Source organism: Piliocolobus tephrosceles, chromosome 19 (assembly GCF_002776525.5).
Source record: "Piliocolobus tephrosceles isolate RC106 chromosome 19, ASM277652v3, whole genome shotgun sequence".
NCBI classification, from domain to species: domain Eukaryota; kingdom Metazoa; phylum Chordata; class Mammalia; order Primates; family Cercopithecidae; genus Piliocolobus; species Piliocolobus tephrosceles.
Window position 1 is genome coordinate 19,750,601 of NC_045452.1, and position 23,927 is coordinate 19,774,527.

Genomic DNA, 23,927 nt, shown 5'->3' on the forward strand with positions numbered 1-23,927 from the left:
TCTCACCCTCCCAAGTAGCCGGGACTATAGGCATGTGTTTCCATACCCTGCTTGAAGTTTTAAACAATTACATTAACAACTTGCTTTAAGTGTATGACTTCCAAGGGAAGCCAGATTTTAAGAGTGGCATAAGCGACAAGAAAAGTACAAAAACTTAAAAAATTAATGGAAACATTTTATATGTTTCAAAAGTGAAACCAAAAGAGGAAATTGAATAGTCAAGGGAAGCTGGCAGTGGCATCATGCCCCTGATCTGGTTGAGTGTGCCCTTGAGTGGGGAGCCGCTGGTGCTGGAACCCTGGAACCTGATTACAGAATTGGGGTGTCATGGGGAAAAATCTCAAGGGGGGAACAGACTCTACCAACACAGTCACATCTGGCCACCAGGGCAGTGTTTTAGAAACTGTTTCAGGCCGGAGCTGGGTGTGGTGGCTCATGCCTTATAATCCTGGCACTTTGGGAGGCCGACGTGGGAGGATTGCTTGAGGCCCAGAGTTTAAGACCAGCCTGGGCAACATAATGAGACTTCATCTCTACAAAAAAATTAAAAAAAAAAAAAAAAAAGGCCGGGCGTGGTGGCTCACGTCTGTAATCCCAGCACTTTGGGAGGCTGAGGTGGGTGGATCACAAGGTCAGGAGATCTAGACCATCCTGGCTAACACGGTGAAACCCCGTCTCTACTAAAAATACAAAAAAAATGGGCGGGCGCCTGTAGTCCCAGCTACTCAGGAGGCTGAGGCAGGAGAATGGCGTGAACCTGGGAGGCGGAGCTTGCAGTGAGCCGAGATCACGCCACTGTACTCCAGCCTGGGTGACAGAGCGAGACTCCATCTAAAAAAAAAAAAAAAAAAATTAGCCAAGTGTAGTGGCACACACCTGTAGTCTTAGGCACTTGGGAGACAAAGGACAGAGGCAGGAGGATCACTTGAGCCCAGGAGTTTGAGGCTGCACTGAGTTATGACTGCACTATTGTACTCCAACTTGGGTGACAGTGAGCCATGCCTCAAAAATAAAAGGAAACTTTTTATAGTAACTCCCAGTAAAAAATACACTTGACACTGTGACTAGATGTAAATATTTACCTGAAATAAAACTGTGTAAGTAGAGGCACAGCTGGAGTAAAAGTTTCACAAAGCACTATTTGGCCTTTCTTGTATGATACAGTCTTATACATCGTATCTTATTCTATTTCATTAATGAAACATAGCCGGGAGCGGTGGCTCACGCCTGTAATCCCAGCACTTTGGGAGGCATAGGCAGATGGATCACTCGAGGTTAGGAGTTTGAGACCAGCCTGGCCGACATGGTGAAACTCCGTCTCTACTAAAAATACCAAAAAAAATTAGCCAGGCATGGTGGCAGATGCCTGTAATCCCAGCTACTCGGAAGGCTGAGGCAGGAGAATCGCTTGAACCCGAGAGGCGGAGGTTGCCAGTAAGCTGAGGTCGCACCATTGCACTCCAGCCTGGGCAACAAGAGTGAGACTCCATCTCAAAAAGAAAAAAAAGAAAAAGGGCCGGGCGCGGTGGCTCAAGCCTGTAATCCCAGCACTTTGGGAGGCCGAGACGGGCGGATCACGAGGTCAGGAGATCGAGACCATCCTGGCTAACACGGTGAAACCCCGTCTCTACTAAAATACAAAAAATTAGCCGGGCGTGTTGGCGGGCGCCTGTAGTCCCAGCTACACGGGAGGCTGAGGCAGGAGAATGGCGTGAACCCGGGAGGCAGAGCTTGCAGTGAGCTGAGATCAGGCCACTGCACTCCAGCCTGGGCGACAGAGCGAGACTCCGTCTCAAAAAAAAAAAAAAAAAAAAAAAAAAAAAAGAAAACACAAAATACCACCTGATTGGGTAAAAACCACCGCTTTATTTTCCTGAGCCGCTCCTGGATGCAGCCATTCACTGGATGCCACCTCTCGGGGGTACCTTTGCTTCCTCCTCTTGCAGCATAAACTGAAGGCGTGTTTCACAACTTCTGTTGCTGATTTTGTGTGATTTTGGGATCTTATTGTTCCACTATGCTTCTGACAGTTACTATTTTCTTTATCCTCTGGGAAGTCTAGAGTATGAAGCCTGGAGCTTGGCTGGCAGGTGGGAAGAGGGAAGGGAGGAGACAGCCCTGGGTGCGGCTGGAGGGGTAGCCAGTGGCTGGGCCTGGTTGCCTGGCTAAGTGAACCCCTGTCCTGTCCCCTGCCAGGTGTCGGCGGTGCTCCAGCACCCTGCTCCCTGGGGCTTATGAGAATGGGCCCGAGGAGGGCACCTTTGTGTGTGCAGAACACTGTGCCAGGCTGGGCCCGGGGACACGGTCAGGGACCAGGCCTGGGCCTTTCTCACAGCCAAAGCAGCAGCACCAGCAGCAACTCGCAGAAGATGCCAAGGATGTTCCAGGAGGCAGCCCCAGCTCCAGTGCTCCTGCAGGGGCTGAGGCCGATGGACCCAAGGCCAGCCCTGAGGCCCGGCCCCAGATCCCTACCAAACCCCGGGTTCCTGGCAAACCACAGGAGCTGGCTAGCACCCCTGCAGGCCGCCCCACCCCCGCCCCCAGGAAGGCCTCCGAGAGCATCGCCCCAGCACCCCCCACGCCCCGGCCCCGCTCCAGTCTGCAGCAGGAGAACCTGGTGGAGCAGGCTGGCAGCAGCAGCCTCGTGAACGGTGAGCAGGGTGCAGTCGGGGCAGGGTGCACTGGGTGGCAGTGCACTATTGAAGTCTGTGTGTCTGGGAGTGTTTGTCGGCCCCTCTCTGTGCTGCTGTGTACTGGGCTGTGTTGGGGACTGCCTGTGTTTTTGAGGTTGTTGTTATTTATTTATTTATTTATTTATTTTGAGACGGGAGTTTTGCTCTTGTCCCCCAGGCTGGAGTGCAGTGGCGCGATCTCAGCTCACTGCAACTTCCGCCTCCTGGGTTCAAGTGATTGAACTCAGGAGGCTGAGTAACGAGGATTATAGGCATGCGCCACCATGCCCGGCTAATTTTGTATTTTTTTTTTTTTTTTAATAGAGACCGAGTAGAGACAGGGTTTCTCTATGTTGGTCAGGCTGGTCTTGAACTCCCTACCTTAGGTGATCTGCCTGCCTCGGCCCCCCAAAGTGCTGGGATTACAGGCGTGAGCCATGGCATCCAACCTATTATTATTATTTTTGAGACGGAATCCCACTCTGTCACCAAGGCTGGAGTGCAATGGCACAATCTCGACTCACCGCAACCTCCGCCTCCCAGGTTCAATCAGTTCTCCTGCCTCAGCCTCCTGAGTAGCTGGGATTACAGGCTACCACATCCTAGCTAATTTTTGTATTTTTAGTAAAGATGAGGTTTCACCATGTTGGCCAGGCTGGTCTCAAATGCCCGACCTCAGGTGATCTGCCCGCCTCAGCCTCTCAAAGTGCTGGGATTACAGGCATGAGCCACGGCACCCGGCTCTTACTTTTTTTTTTTTTTTGAGATGGAATCTCACTCTGTCATCCAGGCTGGAGTACAATGGCACGATCTTGGCTCACTGCAACCTCTGCCTTCCAGGTTCAAGCGATTCTTCTGCCTCAGCCTCCCAAGTAGATGGGACTATAGGGGCATACCACCATGCCTGGCTAATTTTTGTATTTTTGGGTAGAAACGGGTTTTCATCATGTTGGCCAGGCTGGTCTCGAACTCCTGACTTCAGGTGATCCGCCTGCCTTGGTCTCCCAAAGTGCTGGGATTACAGGTGTGAGCCACCGTGCCTGGCCTGTTTCTGAGGTTATTAATTCCTGCCACAAACGCCGAGTTCCTGCGACCTCTGCTGTGCTGTGTTCTCCATGCTGGGACAGTGCAAAGAAAACAGACCCAGGCCCCACCCCTATGCTGCCTTCCTCTGCATGCGCTCTTTTGCATCTGTTCTTGTGGGCTTTAGTTTCAGGGTGGGTAGTAAGTGCCACTCCAATGTGCCCGTGTGTCCCTGAGGTCTCTGGGACTCTGCACATTGGTGTCCTTCCTGTGTGTCCCGGCCCATCCATTGGCACACCGCAGGTGACCTCCAAGCCCAGCCTCTATGCTTGCCCATGTCTGGAAGGGGAGACCTCAGGGGCTTGGGGAAGAGCAGAGGGGTCAGGTGGGCCCCGGAGCCAGTGTGAGCTGCAGTGGAGACCCCCGGCTCATTCTGTGGGTGCATTCTCCCCTAGCCCCACATTGTGAGATGCTCCCAGATGACCTCCCCGGGTTTCGGTGAGCTTGTAGGATTGAGACTCCTTGTATAAGGCTGCTGGGCAGCCCTTGTCATTCCATTAGGGAAGGCATTGGTGGCCACGGGGAGAGAGACTCCCAGGGTCACCCTGCGACTTGCACCAGAACATTCTATTTGTTCAGCTCTCGTGGAGGCTGGATCTGAGCTGGCTGCTGGGGACACAGAATACTGTTCAGGCCTATCTGTGCCTTCAGGGCACTCCCAGCGTTGAGGTGGAGACAGGCACAGAGGCACGGGTTTCAGTGGATTGTGGAAGTCTTGTGAATTTGGAAGGAGGGGAGCAGGGGCTGTTGTGGGATTCGTGGAGGACACTCAGGAGTCCGGGACTTCCAGGAGGAGGTGGCTCCCGGGCTGAGCTGAGATGATGTTTTCTGCCCACACTGGGGGGGTGTCTGAGGGGATTTGGGTTGCGTCTTCTCAAATGAAATGCAAATGGGATCTCAGGTGGCCTGGCCTTGACCCCTGACTGTTCTCAGCCACCTGTGTGCTTATCTAATTTCCATGGGCTGGGCTGGGGAGGTGCGAGGGTACAGGAGGAAGGCGGGGCGCTCCTGGGGAGGCAGCTGCTGTGGCTGGCTCCCTGGGTGGCCACCTCCTGCTGTCCATGAAGGCCTGGCTCACTGTCATTTCGCATGTAGGAAGACTACACGAACCGCCTGTCCCTAAGCCAAGGGGGACACCGAAGCCATCTGAGGGGTATGTTGATCCCTGAGGGGCGTTCCTGCTTCAGAGGCCCTGGTGGTGGGAATTGGGGTACTCTGGGGCCGGGTGGGAGAGAGGCTTCCTGTGGATGATCAGCGTGGGGCTCAGGAGGGGAAGGAGAGCTGGACCCACACCCCCTCTCCTGAGGCTCACCCTGGGATTCTTGCAGCCACTGCCTGGCCCCCTCCCCAGGTCCCTGGTCCTGTGGGCAGTGCCCGGTGCAGGCAGCCACCTCTGGTTCCCATCATCTCTCCAAGCTCCTTTGCCTGTAACGTGGGAGGCCTAGCCTTGATTATAGAGTTGATTTGAGGCTTAGCAGCAGAGTATAGAAAGACCTGGAAAAGCTCAGCTGTAGTACCTGTCCCTCAGGTCCTGCAGCACGGGACCCAGCTTCATGTGGTGGACATCTACTTCAGCTGTTATTTGGGGGCCACGTTTCCCCTATGTGGTCGGTCTGTAGGGAGCCAGGTGGGCCATGGCTGTGCCAGTTGTTAATGTTTACTGAGCCCCTGGCACTCAGCAGGTGCCCTGCCCAGTGCTGGACTCTGTAGCTCACTGCATCCTTACACCAACCCTGTGAGGCAAGGATTATTAAGGTCCCCATTGAGTAGAAGGAGAGACTAATACAGAGGGCAAGCAGGTGACTTTCCCAGGTTACATGGGTTGTAGATGACAGAGTACCTCGTCGATCCTTTCCTGGGCTGGATTAACAGCAGCTCTGTGACTTGAAGGTTCACATTCTCTGGGCCTCAAGGGCTGTGACTGTAACAGTCCGTTTCAGACTGGCCCCATGGTGCTGGGGGTGGGAGAAGGGAAACGGCCGTTTCTTATCCACCCCCTTTGAAGTGGCCTCAAAACTGTCTAGAGAGAGAAGGAAACTGACCCCTTGCCTCTGCTAATGGTTTCTGCTGCCTCCCCCCTCCCTCCAGGATACCAGCCCCCAGGAAGGACCCCCCATGGATCACGCTGGTGCAGGCGGAACCAAAGAAGAAGCCAGCCCCACTTCCCCCAAGCAGCAGCCCTGGGCCACCAAGCCAGGACAGCAGGCAGGTGGAGAATGGAGGCACCGAGGAGGTAGCCCAGCCGAGCCCAGCGGCCAGCCTGGAGCCCAAACCCTATAACCCTTTTGAGGAGGAGGAGGACGAGGAGGAAGAGGCTCCGGCTGCACCCAGCCTGGCCACCAGCCCTGCCCTGGGCCACCTGGAGTCCACACCTAAGTCCCTGCACCCCTGGTACGGCATCACCCCTACCAGCAGCCCGAAGACAAAGAAGCGCCCTGCTCCCCGCGCTCCCAGCGCATCCCCACTGGGTAAGTGCCTTTCCTGGAGCTCTCCTGACAGTCGGAACTCGGGGATGGGGCCCGGTCCTGGGGTAGGGGTGTGGTGAGGCAGAGCCTCCCAGGCCGGGCACCGTGTGTTTAATGGGTGACCTCTCAATCCTAGAGCAAACCTGTGAGTAGGTATCGTCACCTCCACTTTGCAGGTGAGGAGACTGAGGCACAGAGAGGCTAAGTAGTTTGCCTAAAGCCTCTCAGTGCTTAAGCTGTAGAGGCAGGATTTGAACCCACAGAGTCTGGCCTGAGTCCATCTCTCTACCCTCCCTGTCATGCTCATTAAATGTGACGTCCATTGGTGTGCTCAGTGCAGCGAGGGGCTCACAGAAAGGAGGGGTTTGCTTGAATCGTAACTCCGTCACTGTCGCTGCAGTTCCTGAGCGACCTGGGCTCTCACCTGGCCATGTGTGATCAGGTGTAATGACTCTGACTGTCCCTGAGTCTGTCTGTAGTCCTCCATGTGACATGGTGGCTCAGCTCCAGGCTGCTGGGCCTCCTCTGCCCAGTGCTTACCCCCTCAGCCAGGCACGCTGGAATTTTTGGCCCTCACCTTCTCCCAGTCTTCTGATACCCTGAGCTGGGTTTTTGGCCCTCACCTTCACCACGGCTGGGTCTGGCCGCCTCTGAGAGTCCCATGGGACCCCCTCACACAGTGGGACAAGAGCATGCCAGAGCTGGCAGAGGCAGGTGCTCAGGGGGTCCGGGTGGAGCCCTGGGAGCCCAGCTGAGGCTGGCTTGTCTAGGTGGAGGTGGTGGCAGCTTCAGGGGACAACAGCGGGGCATGAGCTCTAGAGTCAGATACAGTGGATTCAATCCCAGCCTTTTCTGGGGTGAGCACCCTCTCCTCTCTGAACCTGTTGCCTCATCTGGAAAATGCAGATAATGTGTTTGGAAGCATCATATCTGTCAGCCACAAGGAGAGAAGTTGGTGCCCAGCAGTGCTGGGCGAGGGCTGTGAGCCCCTCCCCCCGCCTCCACACTGCAGATCAGGGGCAGAGGAGAGGCCGCCTCTCTTCCTCTGGCATTCCCAAGGTGGTTTTGCTGTGGGTGCCTTCACGGGGGCTGTGGGGAGTGTGGGGAAGTGGAGGTAGCAGGCAGAATGCAAGGTGGGAGGGGCAGGATGGACTCGGGTGGCTGGATGCACCTCACGACTTCCGTCCTGCTGGGTGTTTGCTGTTCCCTGGGCCTTGGCCCTGTCTCGATGTGGAGGGCTTGGGTTTCCAGGGCTGCCTGCGGCTCTGTTGAGAGTGGAGCTGAGAGGTGGGGCTGGAAGCCCCTGTGGTGCTCCCCTTGTGAGGTGTCCTGGTGCTCGTCTGCACAGCTCTCCACGCCTCCCGCCTCTCGCACTCGGAGCCGCCCTCAGCCACACCATCGCCAGCGCTCAGTGTGGAGAGCCTGTCATCCGAGAGCTCCAGCCAGACTGCAGGTGGGGAGCTTCTGGAGCCGCCAGCTGTGCCCAAGAGCTCCTCAGAGCCTGCTGTCCATGCCCCTGGCACCCCTGGAAACCCTGTCGGCCTCTCTACCAACTCCTCTCTGGCGTCCTCTGGAGAGCTAGTGGAGCCTAGAGTGGAACAAATGCCTCAAGCCAGCCCTGGCCTTGCCCCCAGGACCAGGGGCAGCCCAGGTCCCCAGCCAGCCAAGCCCTGCAGTGGTGCCACCCCAACACCTCTCTTGTTGGTTGGAGACAGGAGCCCTGTGCCTTCCCCTGGAAGCTCGTCCCCACAGCTGCAGGTAAAGGTGAGTACCCCCTCACCCTCACTAAAAGTGACATCCTCTCTAGTGGATGCGGGTCTGGTCTCAGGGCAGAAATGTCCAGGGCCTTTTCTTTTTCTTTTTTTGAGATGGAGTCTTGCTCTGTGACCCAGGCTGGAGTGCAGTGGCGCAATCTTGGCTCATTGCAAGCTCCACCTCCCAGGTTCACGCCATTCTGCCTCAGCCTCCCGAGTAGCTGGGACTACAGGTGCCCGCCACCATGCCTGACTATTTTTTGTTTTTTGTATTTTTAGTAAAGACAGGGTTTCAACATGTTAGCCAGGATGGTCTCGATCTCCTGACCTCATGATCCGCCCGCCTCGGCCTCCCAAAGTGCTGGGATTACAGGCGTGAGCCACCACGTCCAGCTGTTCAGGGCCTTTTCTATCTTTGCTGGCCTCTGATTTCCTGAGTGGCCTTGGCCAGCCTATCTACCCATTACCCACTCTGTTCATTAAGGCACAAACCCATCTGTCCATCCTTCCATCCATCTGCCAGAGCTCCTACCCATCTATCCACCTGTCCACACGCATAGCCGTCCAGGTCTTAGGTATCAGGGCCCCTGTTTGCCTCCCATCGCCTGCACTGGCCTATTTGGGTTCCATTCACCAGCCACTAGTCATCTCGTATTGTCTGTCCACTCTTCCATTCACTCAGGCTCTGCTGATGCCAGACCCTGGGCAGAGTTGTATTAAAACCCTGTCCTGGCCGGGCACAGTGGCTCACACCTATAATCCCAGCACTTTAGGAGGCTGAGGCAGACGGATCACTTGAGAACAGGAGTTTGAGACCAGCCTGGCCAACATGGTGAAACCCTATCTTTACTAAAAATACAAAAATTAGCCAGGTGTGGTGGTGGGCGCCTGTAATCCCAGCTACTTGGGAGGCTGAGGCAGAATTGCTTGAACCCGGGAAGTGGAGGTTGCAGTGAGCTGAGATGGCCCACAGCCTGGGTGACAGAGTGAGACTCTGTCTCAGAAAAAAAAAGACCTTGTCTTTGGCCTCCAGGGGCTCACGATCTGCTCAGGGAGATAGGCATAATGGTCGTTTTGGAAGGTGACCCATGGTAGGGCACAGCAGAGGGGATGACTCCCTTCTGCAGAGACCTGGGTCTCCCCGCCATGGAACAGGGGAGCTGGGGTTTCTGAATGCCTCCCAAGTGCATGGCTGCCTGGGCTCCCCAGGTCATGTGGACATTGTGGTCCCTTTTCTCCAAGGCGCTCCCAGCCAGGTCAGGGGGAGGGGTTGTAATGAGCACGCTGCTGCGTGTGGAGTTTGTAGTGGGCAGGGAGTCAGCCCCCAACAGGCAGAAGGACCCAGGACACACCACTTTCCTGGATGCTTCTGTTGTGTGCCATGGGGGTGTTTACCGAGCAGAGCAGATGTAGCCCTATCCTGTCCTCCTGCTCCCTTGCTGGGCTTTGTCTTTTCTTGGGTGACATGGGCGTGGGGAGGGTCTGGCTAGGCACCCGTCCAGGCTGCTCCTGTTCCACATATGCTGTGTGCTGTGGGCTCACCTATTTCTCAGCCCCATACTGAGAACCTGGGGATTGCCTGGGCTCAGGACTTTCCTCCTGGCACCTAGTTCATGAGGGGCCTCTCTTGCAGCCACAGCCCCTTTGGAAGGCCCCATGCTCTGCAGGCCTCTGAGCTCCCAAGGCTCATCTGGCCCCAGGTAGAGGGTGGCAGGATGGCCTTTGTGGGGCAGCTGAAATTGTGGCCTGACCCTGCCCATGTGCCTCAGGCACCACTGAACCTTCCCTGGCCCTGGCAAGAGCCTCTTGGGCACTGCTTCTGGCTCTGCCTCCCATCTGCTGTGTGTCCTGGAGCAGGCCCCATTCTCCTCTGGGCCTCGGGCTCCCACGCATGGTGAGGGGCTGCCTGGCACTAAGTGTCCTGAGTGCTTGGAAGACTCCCTGGCTCCTTGGTGGTGGAGGGCACGGGACTGGGTCAGCTTCGGTTTCTCCTGTTTGTGTCCTGGGCTGCGTAAAGATTGGTCTGAAGTTTTGAGGCTGAGAAAAGGCTGAAAACCTTTGAGGGGCTCAGGGGCTTTGGGCTGCTTGGCTCTGCCGGCCCCTCTGGGTGTGTTGGAGGGGGCAGAACCCCAAGTACACCTCCTTGTGGGGAACCCCTGTCCCACTGTCACCCCAGGATTAGGAGAGAATTTCAGAGGCAGTGGGGACCTTCAGGTGCCACCCTGGGTCATTGGGTAGGTGCTGCCCTGTGGGAGCCAAGCCCTGGCTCGTTGCTGTGCCCAGACTTGGGCCCTGGCACCCTCCCTGCTTCAGAAACCCCAGAGCAGCCCCCACCCCGAAAGCCTCTCCGCCTGGGCTGGCACAGACCTCCCCCTGCTCTGCAGCTGCTGAGGGAAAGCTGGGTCGGTGCTTCTTGGAGCATCCCAGGTCTCAGGTGAGGCCTCTGTAAGGGACTCACAGTGACTCCTGTTTCCCATGAGCTGGGAAGAGTGGTTGGGAAATAGTGACATTGCCCATGTGGTGGGCAGGGCCTTGCCATGCCCCGGTGGTGGGGCTGCCCTGGCTGTGCTGGCCTCAGAGAGGGCAGGGGTCTCCCCAGAGGCACGGAAGAATGCAGAGCCTGGGCTCTGGGTGTGTGGGTACTGGGCTGGGCAGCAGAGGATGAGACCTTTCTCTGGCAGGGAGGGAGGTACCCTGTTACTCCATCTGCTGGTCAGGCACTTCCTGGCCGGGTGACCCTGGGCGAAGAACTTCACCTCTCTGAGGCTCAGAGTCCCCACTGGGGAGAGGGTGGTTATGAGGCCCGAATGAACTACCAGAGCTCTGTCTTGCCCCACACCCCATGCCACTCTGTGCCTCTAGGGAAACCCCTGCCTCCTCTGAGGCTAGCACAGCCAGGCACCCCCACCACTGGGGCACAGTAGGGCATTGCCTACCACATGGGCAAGGTTCTAACCACTACCCCTCAATGCTAGATGGCTGCTCAGGCCCTGAAACAGACAGATTCTCATCCCAGCCCGGGCTCATGGGAAGTGTGTGGCCGTGAGCAAATGACTAAACCTCTCTGAACTTGAGTTTACTCAGCTGTGAAATGGGCATTGTGATACCCACTTGGCAGGGTGCTCGGGAGAATTCAACATGAATGTATAAAAAGGCCAGGTGTGGTCATCCCAGCACTTTGGAAGGCCCAGGCAGGAGGATCACTTGAGCCCAGGAGTTTGAGACCAGCCTGGGCAACAAAGTGAGACCTGTCTTTACAAAAAAAAAAAATACAAAAAATTAGCCAGGCATGGTGGTGCGAGCCTGTAGTCTCAGCTTCTCGAGAGGCTGAGCTGGGAGGATCGCTGGAGCCCCAGGAGGCTGAGGCTGCAGTGGAGCCGTGGTTATGCCACAGCTGCACACCAGCCTGGTGACAGTGAGACTGTCTCAAAAAAGTGTAAAAAGTATCCAGTGCAGTAACTGACAGGCGAGAAGAGCCCTGGAAATGGAAAGTTTATTGAATGAGTGCATCAGAGACGGAATTCGAGGAGACTGTCTCTTTGCCTGGATCCTGCTGGCCCTGGAGTGCTGGCCTGCTTTCCACGGTCCCAAATATCAGGCTGCTGGGGTCTCACGTGCCCTCTTCTCAGACTCACCCTGTGTCATGTCTCCTTGCCTTTAGTCCTCCTGCAAGGAGAATCCTTTTAACCGGAAGCCATCGCCTGCAGCGTCCCCAGTCACAAAGAAGGCCACCAAGGGTTCCAAGCCTGTGAGGCCTCCTGCCCCAGGACACGGCTTCCCACTCATCAAACGCAAGGTACCAGCTTGGAGCCCCCTGAGACCAGGCTGGCCTGGGCTGGCACCTCCCACTCCGCAGCTGCAGGCTTCCCCTGGGACTCTAGGGAGGCTGGCTGGCTGGGCAGCTGGCCTCAGATGCTCAAGAGAGCGCTCTTGGGCGGCCCAACTTGAAGGTCTAACTTGCAGCCCGGAAAGATTCGGAGCAGATCAGCCCTTCACCACCAAAAGCAGTAGGTGGTGCCTTTAATTTGTTACTAACAAGTTCAAGTATCAAGCACTCATGATATGCTGCTACTTAAGCTGATTAGAGTGTTCTCAAGTTTATCTCTGTAATAAGGTCACTCTCACTGACATTGTGATAGCCTTTCTGGAGTGGCAGAGAGGAGGTGTTTCTGTGAAGGGCAGGGAGTCATGCCACCTTCTGGTGTGCCTGTTGGTGCTGGGACCAGTGGCATGCAGGGTTGTGGCTGTCCCCACACTGGCCCCTCCCCTACACTGGGACCCTGCCTTGTAACCATGCTGGGGTGGGGGACAGGGCCCGGGCCCTGGAGCCACCAGTGGTCAACGCTGGCCAGAGAAGAGGGCAAGGCTCCTGGCAGCGACCAGGCAGGGGAGGGCTCGGCTGGCCGTCAGGTGACCAGGAGCTGTTGGGCAGGTCCAAGCTGACCAGTACATCCCTGAGGAGGACATCCACGGAGAGATGGACACCATTGAGCGCCGGCTGGATGCCCTGGAGCACCGTGGGGTGCTGCTGGAGGAGAAGCTGCGTGGCGGCCTGAATGGTGCGGGAGCGGCTAGGAGGGCCTGCTGGGTGGGGCTGGGGGCAGGAGCCTCTATTCCCTGGGGAACTGAGCCAGGCATGGCGGCCAGCCCTGGCCTCAGTGGGTGTCTGGCTTCCAGAGGGCCGTGAGGATGACATGCTGGTGGACTGGTTCAAGCTCATCCACGAGAAGCACCTATTGGTGCGGCGAGAGTCCGAGCTCATCTATGTGTGAGTCTCCCCGCCCGGGGCAGCCCTCCCTGGAATCCGTAGAGCTTAGAACTGAGAACCCTTACCCTCTTCCCTCATCAGTAACAGCACAGGGCAGGGCAGCCGGGGCTTGGGCAGGATTGTTAAGAGTCACCTTATTCCCACCTCTAGCTTCAAGCAGCAGAACCTGGAGCAGCGCCAGGCTGATGTCGAGTATGAGCTCCGGTGCCTCCTCAATAAGCCAGGTGAGCTCAGCCACTGGCACTCCCCTGGCACCTGCCCCGGGGCCTGGTGATAAAGAGGAGTGGGGGAGCGGGCAGACAAAACCCCAGGAGGATGCACAGGCAGACTAGGGACAGGGCCAGAGGAGGAGGTGCAGGGCAGGGCTGTCTGGGTCACCCCCGAGGATGGGAGAGACTGTAACAGGTAGTAAGCTGGCCGGGGCCGCATTGGAGAGGGAACCGCACAGACAGTGTGGGTTGTGGACGTCCGTGATACCAGGGACGACGGACTCTCAGTGAAGGAAGATCAGGCCCAGGACCAGCCCGGCCTGATGTGTACATGGGTCAGACTGTTTCTTGTTCTGCTGCTAACTTGCTATGTGACCTTGGGCAGGATTCTTAGCCTTACTGAGCCTCAGTGGCTTCAAGTGTAAGACGGGAATGAAGGTCCCCACCTCCTTGGGTATTCTTGGGACCAGAAGACCGTGGACGTGGACTCTGTACCCTCTGAGGGGCTGATGGCTGACGGTTACCATGTGGCTGAGTTGGGGTTTGGTGAGGAGGGCTCCTCACATGCCCTGTGACAGTGGAATGCAGTGAACCGCAGCTGCAGGCAGAGACCCCAGGACTGTGGAGAGCCCAGAGTTGGGAGCCAAGGCTTTTGACCACTTTCTTATGGCTCAGGCATGGTGCCAGCCCTGGGCAAGTGCCATGTTGACAGATGGGAAGTGGAGGTCCAGAGAGGTCGAGGGACTTGGCTGTGGGTGACGGGGCTGGGCTTCCATCCACATCTCTGATCTGGGGCTGTCCCTGCACACACAGCCCCTCCAGACTGTGGGGATGGTGGCAGGGAAACTGTCTACTGACTGGGGAATTTGGGAGGCTAGAACATCCCAGGGGAAGCCACAGAATGTCCCAGGCTTCCGCTGCCTTGTGTGAGTCACTCCCAACTCTCCAGGAGGCTGGGGTGCGGTCACTACTCGCATCCCACAGCGGCGCCCTGTGGCCAGAGTGGGCATGGCTCCTCTGCCTCCCTGGCTAGCCTGGCCCCGGGCTTACTGGGGCTTCTGCAGCCCTCATGTGGTGGCTGTGCGTCCTGGGCTTGTCAGCCTGTCCCGGATGTTGCTTTTGGAAGGGTGAGGCTGGTGTATGAGGCCCCGAGTCCAGTACACCATGAGGGCCATTGCTTGGGGGCATCAGGCTGCTGGGTTCAAATACCAGCTCCACCTTCACTGCATGGCACTGGTCAGAGATTTCATGTCCCCGAGTCTCCGTTTCCCTGCACGTAGACTGGGGACATAACGTACCCAGACCCCAGATATGGGAAATGGCAAAGTGAGATTCAAACTTGGGTGGTGATTTGGAGGCCCTGCTCTGTCTCCAGAACCAGGTTGGGCCACCTGCTCCTCAATTTTGGCAAGGTGAGGCCATTGGGGAGAGGGGCAGTGGCCAAGGGGGCTTCAGGATATTTATTTATTTATTTATTTTGGGGGGTATTTATTTATTTATTATTATTATTTTTTATTTATTTATTTATTTTTGAGATGGAGTCTCGCTCTGTCACCCAGGCTGGAGTGCAGTGGTGTGATCTTGGCTCACTGCAAGCTCTGCCTCCCAGGTTCACGCCATTCTCCTGCCTCAGCCTCCCGAGTAACTGGGACTACAAGTGCCTGCCACCATGCCCGGCTAATTTTTTGTATTTTTAGTAGAGACGGGGTTTCACCATGTTAGCCAGGATGGTCTCGATCTCCTGACCTCGTGATCCACCCACCTCAGCCTCCCAAAGTGCTGGGATTACAGGCATGAGCCACTGCACCTGGCCCTATTTATTTTTTATTATTTATTTATTTATTTATTTGAGACGGAGTCTTACTCTGTCGCCCAGGCTGGAGTGCAGTGGCACAATCTCGGCTCACTGCAAGCTCCACCTCCCCAGGTTCACGCCATTCTCCTGCCTCAGCCTCCCTAGTAACTGGGACTACAGAGGCGCCTGCCACCCTGCCTGGCTGTTTTTGTATTTTTAGTAGACGTGGTGTTTCACCGTGTTAGCCAGGGTGGTCTCGATCTCCTGACCTCGTGATCCGCCCACCTCAGCCTCCCAAAGTGCTGGGATTACAGGCGTGATCCACCATGCTCAGCCCTGGCCCTATTTATTATTGTTATTATTATTATTTGAGTCGGAGTCTCGCTCTGTCACGCAGGCTGGAGTGCAGTGGTGCGATCTTGGCTCACTGCAAGCTCCGCCTCCCGGGTTCACGCCATTCTCCTGCCTTAGCTTCCCAAGTAGCTGGGACTACAGACACCCGCCACCATGCCCAGCTAATTTTTTGTATTTTTAGTAGAGACGGGGTTTCATCGTGTTAGCCACGATGGTCTCGATCTCCTGACCGCGTGATCTGCCTGCCTCAGCCTCCCAAAGTGCTAGGATTATAGGTGTGAGCCACTGCACCCGGCCTATTAGTTTTTTTGAGATGGAGTGTCACTGTGACACCCAGGCTGAAGTGCAATAGCGTGAACTCAGCTCACTGCAATCTCCGCCTCCCGGGTTCAAGTGATTCTCCTGCCTCAGACTCCCCAGTAGCTGGGATTACAGGCGCCCACCACCACACCTGGCTAAGGATATTTATTTATTTATTTATTTATTTTTGAGACAGAGTCTTGCTCTGTTGCTCAGGCTGGAGTGCAGTGGCATGATCTGAGCTCACTGCAACCTCTACCTCCTGGGTTCAAGCAATTCTCCTGCCTCAGCCTCCCTAGTATCTGGGATTTCAGATGTGCACCACCACGCCTGGCTAATTTTTGTATTTTTAGTAGAATGAGGTTTCACCATTTGACCAGGCTGGTCTCGAATGTCCCAGTATGTCACTTGGGTCATGTTGCTTCTCCTGCTGGAGGAGCCCTGGGGTTCCCTGTTGTCTCCTGTCCCCTGCCCCACTCTGTCCCTCCTGAATCTTGCCTCCCGCCAGAAGCCACCTAGTGAACATTTGTTGAATGGATGAATGAACATAAGCATGAGACTCTTGGTGCCGCCCTGTTCTTGCAGCATGTGCTCTGCTGGCCCTGCTGGGGCCCTTTGCAGGCTCTTTGGTAGGCAGCCTGGTGTCCTTGGTCTCTTCTGTCAATAACCTTCTTTTCCCAAGAACTTGTAAGCCCCACCTATCGGGGCCCTTCCTTTCTGCGCTGTTAGTATCTAGCATGGTATTTAGCACGGGGCTGGCCTGCAGCACTTAGGCAGTGGCTCCTGGCGGCCTGGGGAGAAAGAGGGCTTTCCTACCACTCATGCCCCCTAACTTTTCTCCCTGGGCAGAAAAGGACTGGACGGAGGAGGACCGGGCCCGGGAGAAGGTGCTGATGCAGGAGCTTGTGACCCTCATTGAGCAGCGCAACGCTATCGTCAACTGCCTGGATGAGGACCGGCAGAGGTGACACGGCCAGGGCTGGGGGCTCCTGGGAGACAGGGCCAGAGCAGATCAGGCCCATGGCCCCATGGGTGGAGCAGCTGCCTGGAGAGCCAAAGACACAGTCCACACCTCAGGCCAGGCCAGCCCTGCCCTCCTACCAGCGATCCCAGTACACCCTTGCTCAGCCCTGTGTGGACAGAGAGGGCATCTGCTCCTTCCTCCTGTGGGACTCTCAGCTGCTGCTGTTTTTTTAAATTTTTTTTTTTTTTTTTTGAGACAGCGTTTCGCTCTTATTGCCCAGGCTGGAGTGCAATGGCGTAACCTTAGATCACTACAATCTCTGCCTCCCAGGTTCAACCAAATCTCCTACCTCTGCCTCTCGAGTAGCTGGGATTACAGGCATGAGCCATTACACCCAGCTACTTTTTGTATTTTTAGTAGAGATAGGGTTTCACCATGTTGGCCAGCCTGATCTCGAACTCCTGACCTCAGGTGATCCACCTTGGCCTCCCAAAATGCTGTGATTACATGCGTGAGCCACCGTGCCCAGCCTAACTGCTGCTGCTTATTTCAGGGAGGAAGAGGAAGACAAGATGTTGGAAGCCATGATCAAGAAGAAAGGTGAGGCCCTTGCTGGGGATGAGGCTGGTGCCCAGTTGAACTTCGGCATTGGGGGTGGAAGGAAGGGATTGGTTGAAGGGAGGATTGGAGTGGGCACTACCAGGATGGCTGTGCACAAACTCCGCAGCCTCTGTTTTGCAGAGAGGGCTGTGTGTAGCAAGAGAGGCCAGCCTACAACCAGGAAGGCTGTGGCTTAGGCTTGGAGGGTAGCCGTGGGATGCCCTGATGCCCACAGAGACGACTGTGGATTTGCCCTCAGCTGTGCATTCCCCCTTGAGATCTGCAGCTGGTTTTGTTGGAGTCTGTGGGCCCAAACAGCAGTGCTTCCTGGGGACCAAGTGGTGCTTGGAACAGTTAAAAGAGTACTGGACAGGAGATCGAGACCATCCTGGCTAACACAGTGAAACTCCATCTCTATTAAAAATACAAGAAATTAGCCAGGCATGGTGGCGGGCGTCTGTAGTCCCAGCTACTCGGGAGGCTGAGGCAGGAGAATGGCGTGAACCCGGGAGGCGGAGCTTGCAGTGAGCTGAGATTGTGCCACTGCACTCCAGTGTGGACGACAGAGCAAGACTGCATCTCAAAAAAAAAAAAAAAAGATAAATGGGGCCGGGCACGGTGGCTCACGCCTGTAATCCCAGCACTTTAGGAGGCTGAGGTGGGCTCATCGCCTAGGTCAGAAGTTTGAGACCAGCCTGGCCTAACATGGTGAAACCCCATCTCTACTAAAAATACAAAAATTAGCTGGGTGTAGTGGCACACTTCTGTAGTCCCACCTACTTGGGAGGCTAAGGCAGGAGAATTTCTTGAACCAGGCAGCAGAGTTTGCTGTGAGCTGAGACTACACCATTGCACTCCAGCCTGGGCGACAGAGATTCTGTCTCAAAAAAAAAAAAAAAGAAGGCCAGGCGCGGTGGCTCAAGCCTGTAATCCCAGCACTTTGGGAGGCCGAGACGGGCGGATCATGAGGTCAGGAGATCGAGACCATCCTGGCTAACACGGTGAAACCCCGTCTCTACTAAAAAATACAAAAAAGACAAACTAGCTGGGCGAGGTGGCGGGCGCCTATAGTCCCAGCTACTTGGGAGGCTGAGGCAAGAGAATGGCGTAAACCCAGAGGTGGAGCTTGCAGTGAGCTGAGATCTGGCCACTGCACTCCAGCCTGGGCGACAGAGCGAGACTCTGTCTCAAAAAAAAAAAGAAAAAGATAAATGAATGCCATGCTTCAGAATTCCCAGATTCTAGGCCGGGTGCAGTGGCTCATGCCTGTAATCCCAGCACTTTGGGAGGCCAAGGCCAGGGAGATCACAAGCTCAGGAGATGGAGACCATCCTGGCTAACACAGTGAAACCCCGTCTCTACTAAAAATACAAAAATTAGCCAGGCGTGGTGGCGGGCTCCTGTAGTCCCAGCTACTCGGGAGGCTGAGGCAGGAGAATCGCTTGAACCCAGAAGGCGGAGGTTGCAGTGGGCCAAGATTGCGTTATTGCACTCCAGCCTATATGAGACTCAGTCTCCAGAAAAAAAAGAATTCCTGGATTCTGCAGAGCTCTTACATGTGCTGACCATCCTGATCTTTCCCCAAACACTGGAGGTGGGAGGGGGAGGATGGGCCGCATCCTCTAGATGAAGAGACAGAGGCTGGGAAAGGTGAGTGGCTTGTCCTTCCCAGGCTCCACACAGGAAGTGGTGGGGCTGGCTGAGCCCTGCTGGCCATGCCCAGGCCTGTCACTGGCTCTAGCCTGCCCTGGATGGACTCCTCTTCTCCACTTAAGTGCTCCTCTGTCTGTACTGCAGAGTTCCAGAGGGAGGCTGAACCCGAGGGCAAGAAGAAGGGGAAGTTCAAGACCATGAAGATGTTGAAACTGCTAGGAAACAAACGTGATGCCAAGAGCAAGTCCCCCAGAGACAAGAGCTAACAGCACGAGAAGCCAGTTGGGGACTGCCCCCTCCTGGACCAGCTCCTGGGCTGTGCTCTGTTTGAAGGGGGCCCTGCTCCCCTCAGATCAGTCAGGAGGAAGATGACTAAGGGGAGGGATCCTCTGGGTGATGGCCTCTTCCTTCTCAGGGGCCTCTGACTGCTCTGGGCCAAAGAGTCTCTTCTTTCTTCTCCGAGCCCCAGGCAGCGGTGACTTGGCCCTGCCCAACCTGATTCTGATGACTGCAGATGCTGCAGTCCCAAGGGGCAAATAGGGTCCCAGGGTCCAGGGAGGGGCACCTGCTGAGCACATCCGCCCCCTCACCCTGCCCAGCCCCTGCCATGAGCTCTGGCCTGGGTCTCCACCTCCAGGGTCCTGCTCTTCCAGGCAGGCCAGGAAGTGGCGCTGGGCCACACTGGCTTCTTCCTGCCCCAGCCCTGGCTCTGAGTCTCTGTCTTCCTGTCCTGGGCAGGCGCCCCTGGATCTCAGTTTCCCTCACTCAGGAGCTCTGTTTCTGAAGTCTCCAGTTAAGTTTGAGTTTATGACTGAGAGGCCTGTACTGTCAGACGTGAATGGGCCTGACGGGCAAATCCATCCCTCTCTCCCTCACAGTTCCAGGAGCAGCTTCCCTCGTCTCCCCTTACTCCACAGGGAGCCTCCCTTGCCAGGACCAGGGCTGCAGTGGCCATGCTGGGGCAGGTGGGTGCCCTGTTGGCTGCTCTCAGTGCTGCCCCCAGGCTGCAGTTCCGGTCCCTGGTTGTCAGGTAGGAAGAGGGTGCACTCGAAGCACGTGCTCATCTCGTTTCCTTAATGTCTGTAGTCTGACCCCTCATTTAGGCTTTCCTCCGCCACCCCGGTCCAGGGGAGAGGCTCGCTCCCGCCCGTGGTCATCACCGGTCTGTCTCCCCTGTTGTCTGTTCTCTCCCTGACTCCCTCCCACCGAAGGCCTGGTGGCCACTCGCCCCTCTGGGATAGCTATGGGAGAGGAGGAGCGATGGGGGCCACCACAGGAAATGTGCCCAGCAGCTCTTGGTCAAAGCACTGTTGCTATAAGCTATCTCTGGGACGCCTCTAGGCCCCCTTCCCTCTACACACCTCTGGGAAAAGATCACACTGTATTAACTCTCGAGGAGTTTCCTCGCCAATAAACAGACAACCTCAGCTGCCAGTGCCCTGCCGCCTCTGGCCACAGCGGCAGCCTCGTCTGCCCTCCTGCCTGCCTCTGCCACAGCTGGTGGCTGAGCATCTCTGGTCGCCCAGAGGCCATGTTGGGGCCATCCTCCAAGAGGGATCTCTGCCCTCACTGCCTGCCACTGGGCAGGATCCCTTTCCTCTGCAGGGAGAGGTGGCTCCTCGGCCAGCAGCCCCTGGCAGGCTGCTTCTAAACACGCGTGTTGGCCTGGAGCTGGAGCCACCAACTCCAGGGCCTTTCCAGGGCCAGACAGGTAACACGCATGAACCCAAGTGACAGCTCCGACGGGCTCTTTCGGTGTCAGGAGACTAAGCTGGCAGGGGCAGGGGTGAACTGGAGGCAGTTGGAGGGGCTGCCTTCCTCACTCAAGTCACCTGTGGCCTGTGGGGCTGAATGAGGGCCCGGTGTTGCCAGATCCTTTGTTTGTCATAAGAAGCTAGAAATCCAGATTTTATGTGTGTGTCATTTGTAAATGCTGAAAGCTAGCCTGGATTTCAGTCAAGGGTTGGCTGATACTGTGTGTCCAGGGTGGGCTGGATTTGTCCTGGGGTTCTCTGGTTTGCTGCCTCCTGACCACATGATGGGGCCTTTGAGGTGGAGGACAACTGTTCCCATCAGGTTGCACCCTCTGCCCTCAGGTTCTTGAGGGTGTGTGGACACAGAGGCTTTCCATGGCATGTCCCTGAGCTGACCCTTGATCGGGGCCTCACCACTTCAGGGCCGTGTTTATTCTGCAAACCAAAACTTGGGTCATGTGGCCTGATAGGATTATGAGACTCCCTCCAGGTGCCCGAGACAGGGCTGATATTTCCAAAATATTGTGGTGATTTACTAGGACAGGCAACTGACAGAATACTGGAGAAGGTAGGGATCATGGGTATCAGGAACTAGAGGGGAGGGGACAGATGTGCTATGTACGGGACACGGTGTCGGGTGGCTCCTTCCCAGCAGGGCCTCACAGATGCACAAGCACGGAGCTGCTGGGTTTTGCCCAAGAAAGGTCACATGGCACATGCTGGGACTGGAACTCCCAGGCCAGGGCTCTAGGTCCCTCCCACCCTTTCATGTTTCTTTCTGTGGCCATGGGTATAGTGGAAAGACATAAAGCTAAAGCCAACTTTGAATCCCGAGTACACTGCTTGCCAGTTAAACGCCCTTGGTTGTGGCATCTCGTTAAGACTTAATTTTCACAGAGGGATAATGAACCATTGCAGAGGTTTATTGAGATCATTAAGACAGTGGAATTCAGCACCTGCCACAGCAGCCAGCCATGGGGTGCCCAAGAGGTTGGCTCCCATTGCCACTTGAAATATGCAAACAGGTAGCTAGAAACCATCTGTGCTTGACAAATTCTAACGCCTTGAACAAATAAGCTTATCCCTCTGAAAACAAAATGGTGCTTGTAATGACCCACGTTCAATATGTTTTATTGGCCAGTTAATCATTGTGATTGAATACTTGCCTAAGGCGGTAAGAAATCAAATAAGTAAATCCTAAAACAGAAAGAAAGGAATCATTTTGATTCCTGAATTCAGAAAACCAAATGAACAGGCCAGAGGCTGGAGGTGGTGAGAAGCAGGCCCAGTGGATACCTTTAGACACACGTCCTAGTAGGGATGCTCAGGCCTTGCTCCTCTGCGGATGGGGCTGTGGGTCTCAGGCTCCAACGGCATTCCTGGGCAGGGGCTAGGCTGCTGAGTATGCCTTGGGGTACTTCAGGGCAGTGCTGTGCCACCACCTAACGTGGCTGAAGGCTGGTAGGGTGGGCTGGCCTGATGATGGCCCTGCCTGGCAGAGGAGTGGACTCCAGTGGTCGAGCTTGGGCTACGCTGCCTGTCTCTGGAGACAGATTAAGTGGTGGCAAGAGCCTTCCTAAGTTCCTCACTCCTCCTGCGGTCAATGTCTTCCATTTCCCGGAGTTTCTGCAAAGGGCATCAGGGAAAGTGGGTATATCAGGGCTAGGAACCTGAGGAGCCGTCCCAGCAGTGAGCTGAGCTTGACCCCGGAACCCTGCCCCAGCTGGCCCTGTATTTCCATTCGCACTTGCTCTGGGCCCTTCCCCTCCCCACTTCCCTGGTTGTTTCTCCTACCTGGGATATTTCAGCAAGGATGATTCCTCGGTACTGTTTGCCCTGTCCCAGGGCCTCCATGTCAGTCAGGAATTCTTTCCTCTCCTGGATTTCCTTCACCACTGGACAGAGGAGAGGGCTGTCAGGCTCCCGTGACAGATGCCGGCAGCAGGTTGCCCCTCTTGAGGAGAGGAAGTGGTTCTATTGTCAAGTAGTATTTCTAGGCCGGGCACGGTGGCCCGTGCCTGTAATCCCAGCACTTGAGGAGGCCGAGGCGGGTGGATCATGAGGTCAGGAGTTCCAGATCAGCCTGACCAATGCTGACCATGGTGAAACCCCTTGTCTACTAAAAATACAAAAATTAGCTGGGCGTGGTGGCACACACCTGTAATCCCAGCTACCCAGGTGGCTGAGGCAGGAGGATCGCTTGAACCTGGGAGGTGGAGGCTGCAGTGAGCCCAGATCATGCCACTGCGCTCTAGTCTGGACAACAAGAGCGAGACTGTCTCAAAATAAATATATTAAATAAATAAATGACGTTTCTCACTTGTTGACCCCCAGGGATCCCCTGACCGCTGCATCCAATTCTGGGCCCCCTCCTCACACCCCCAGCATGACTGGTCCATCGGAGCCTTACACTCTTCAAATCGATCTCGCTCAGGGGCTGGAACCTCCTGTCGTGCAGGAGGGGCCTTTCTTTTCCGTTCCTCTGGGTCCTTCCCCATGGCAAAGATATTTTGAAGTCTTTGTTTCTCCTTCTCCAGATCCCCTGTAGGGCCAAAAAGAAATGGCCTAGTTAGGCCGTGAAGGGTGCCCTCATTCATGGTCTGCGTTCCCAAGTGCACGTGCTTGCTGCAGGGTGCCTGGTCATGCAGACAGGGCTTCTGTACACCCGGCTCCTACCCTGGGTTCTCCTGAGCAATACTGTACTGTCAAGAGAGGCAGGAAGAGGTTGAAAGAACCTAGAAAAGACTCTGGGTATGTTCTGTAATTCCAACACTTTGGGAGGCTGAGGTGGGAGGATCACTTAAGACCGGGGGTTCAAGACCAGCCTAATGGATGTAGTGAAACCCCCATCTCTTTTTTTTCTTTTTCTTTTCTTTTTCCTTTTTTTTTTTTTTTTTTTTTTTTGAGACAAGGTCTGACTCTGCTGCCCAGATTGGAGTGCAGTGACATCATTTCGACTCACTGCAACCTCCCGGGCTCAAGCCATCTTCCCATCTCAGCCTCCTGAGTAGCTGGGACTACAGGTGGATGTCATCGTGCCCAGGTAATTTTTGTATTTTTTTTTTTTTTAGTAGAGATGGAGTTTTGCCATGTTGCCCAGGCAGGTCGCAAACACGTGAGCTCAAGCAATCTGCCAACCTCGGCCTCCCAAAGTGCTGGAATTACAGGCATGAGCCATCACGCCGGGCCAATATCCCATCTCTTAAAAAAAAAAAAAAAAAAAAAGAGTCCGGGCACGGTGGCTCACACCTGTAATCCAAGCACTTGGGAGGCCAAGGTGGGTGCATCACCTGAGGCCAGGAGTTCAAGACCAGCCTGGCCAACATGGTGAAACCCCATCTCTACTAAAAACATAAAAATTGACACGGTGGTGGACACCTGTAATCCCAGCTACTCAGGAGGCTAAGACATGAGAATTGCTTGAACCCAGGAGGCGGAGGTTACAACGAGCCAAGATAGTACCACTGCACTCCAACCTGGGCACAGAGTGAGACTCTATCTCCAAAAAGAAAAAGAAGTTTTGTCAAAACCCACACACTGCTTTGGTGCAGAGCAA

The 23,927-nt window shown here is 55.6% G+C and overlaps 2 protein-coding genes across 2 annotated transcripts in view; one reads left to right on the forward strand and one right to left on the reverse strand.

The window, feature by feature from the left end:
• MICALL1 (MICAL like 1) overlaps positions 1 to 20,518 on the forward strand; it is a 35,656-nt gene extending 15,138 nt beyond the window's left edge. The window contains exons 6-16 of the mRNA XM_023222049.2: positions 2,197 to 2,651; positions 4,851 to 4,908; positions 5,844 to 6,223; positions 7,569 to 7,984; positions 11,636 to 11,770; positions 12,407 to 12,533; positions 12,652 to 12,742; positions 12,893 to 12,966; positions 16,250 to 16,364; positions 16,918 to 16,964; positions 18,762 to 20,518. Of these exons, the coding sequence (XP_023077817.1) occupies positions 2,197 to 2,651; positions 4,851 to 4,908; positions 5,844 to 6,223; positions 7,569 to 7,984; positions 11,636 to 11,770; positions 12,407 to 12,533; positions 12,652 to 12,742; positions 12,893 to 12,966; positions 16,250 to 16,364; positions 16,918 to 16,964; positions 18,762 to 18,883 (2,020 nt within the window). The 3' untranslated portion in view covers positions 18,884 to 20,518. The remainder of the gene's footprint in view (positions 1 to 2,196; positions 2,652 to 4,850; positions 4,909 to 5,843; positions 6,224 to 7,568; positions 7,985 to 11,635; positions 11,771 to 12,406; positions 12,534 to 12,651; positions 12,743 to 12,892; positions 12,967 to 16,249; positions 16,365 to 16,917; positions 16,965 to 18,761) is intronic.
• Positions 20,519 to 21,273: 755 nt separating this feature from the next.
• The window catches only part of C19H22orf23 (chromosome 19 C22orf23 homolog), a 9,202-nt gene continuing 6,548 nt past the window's right edge, over positions 21,274 to 23,927 (reverse strand). The window contains exons 5-7 of the mRNA XM_023222050.1: positions 22,782 to 22,913; positions 22,166 to 22,266; positions 21,274 to 21,997 (exon numbers count right to left, since the gene is read on the reverse strand). Of these exons, the coding sequence (XP_023077818.1) occupies positions 21,926 to 21,997; positions 22,166 to 22,266; positions 22,782 to 22,913 (305 nt within the window). The 3' untranslated portion in view covers positions 21,274 to 21,925. The remainder of the gene's footprint in view (positions 21,998 to 22,165; positions 22,267 to 22,781; positions 22,914 to 23,927) is intronic.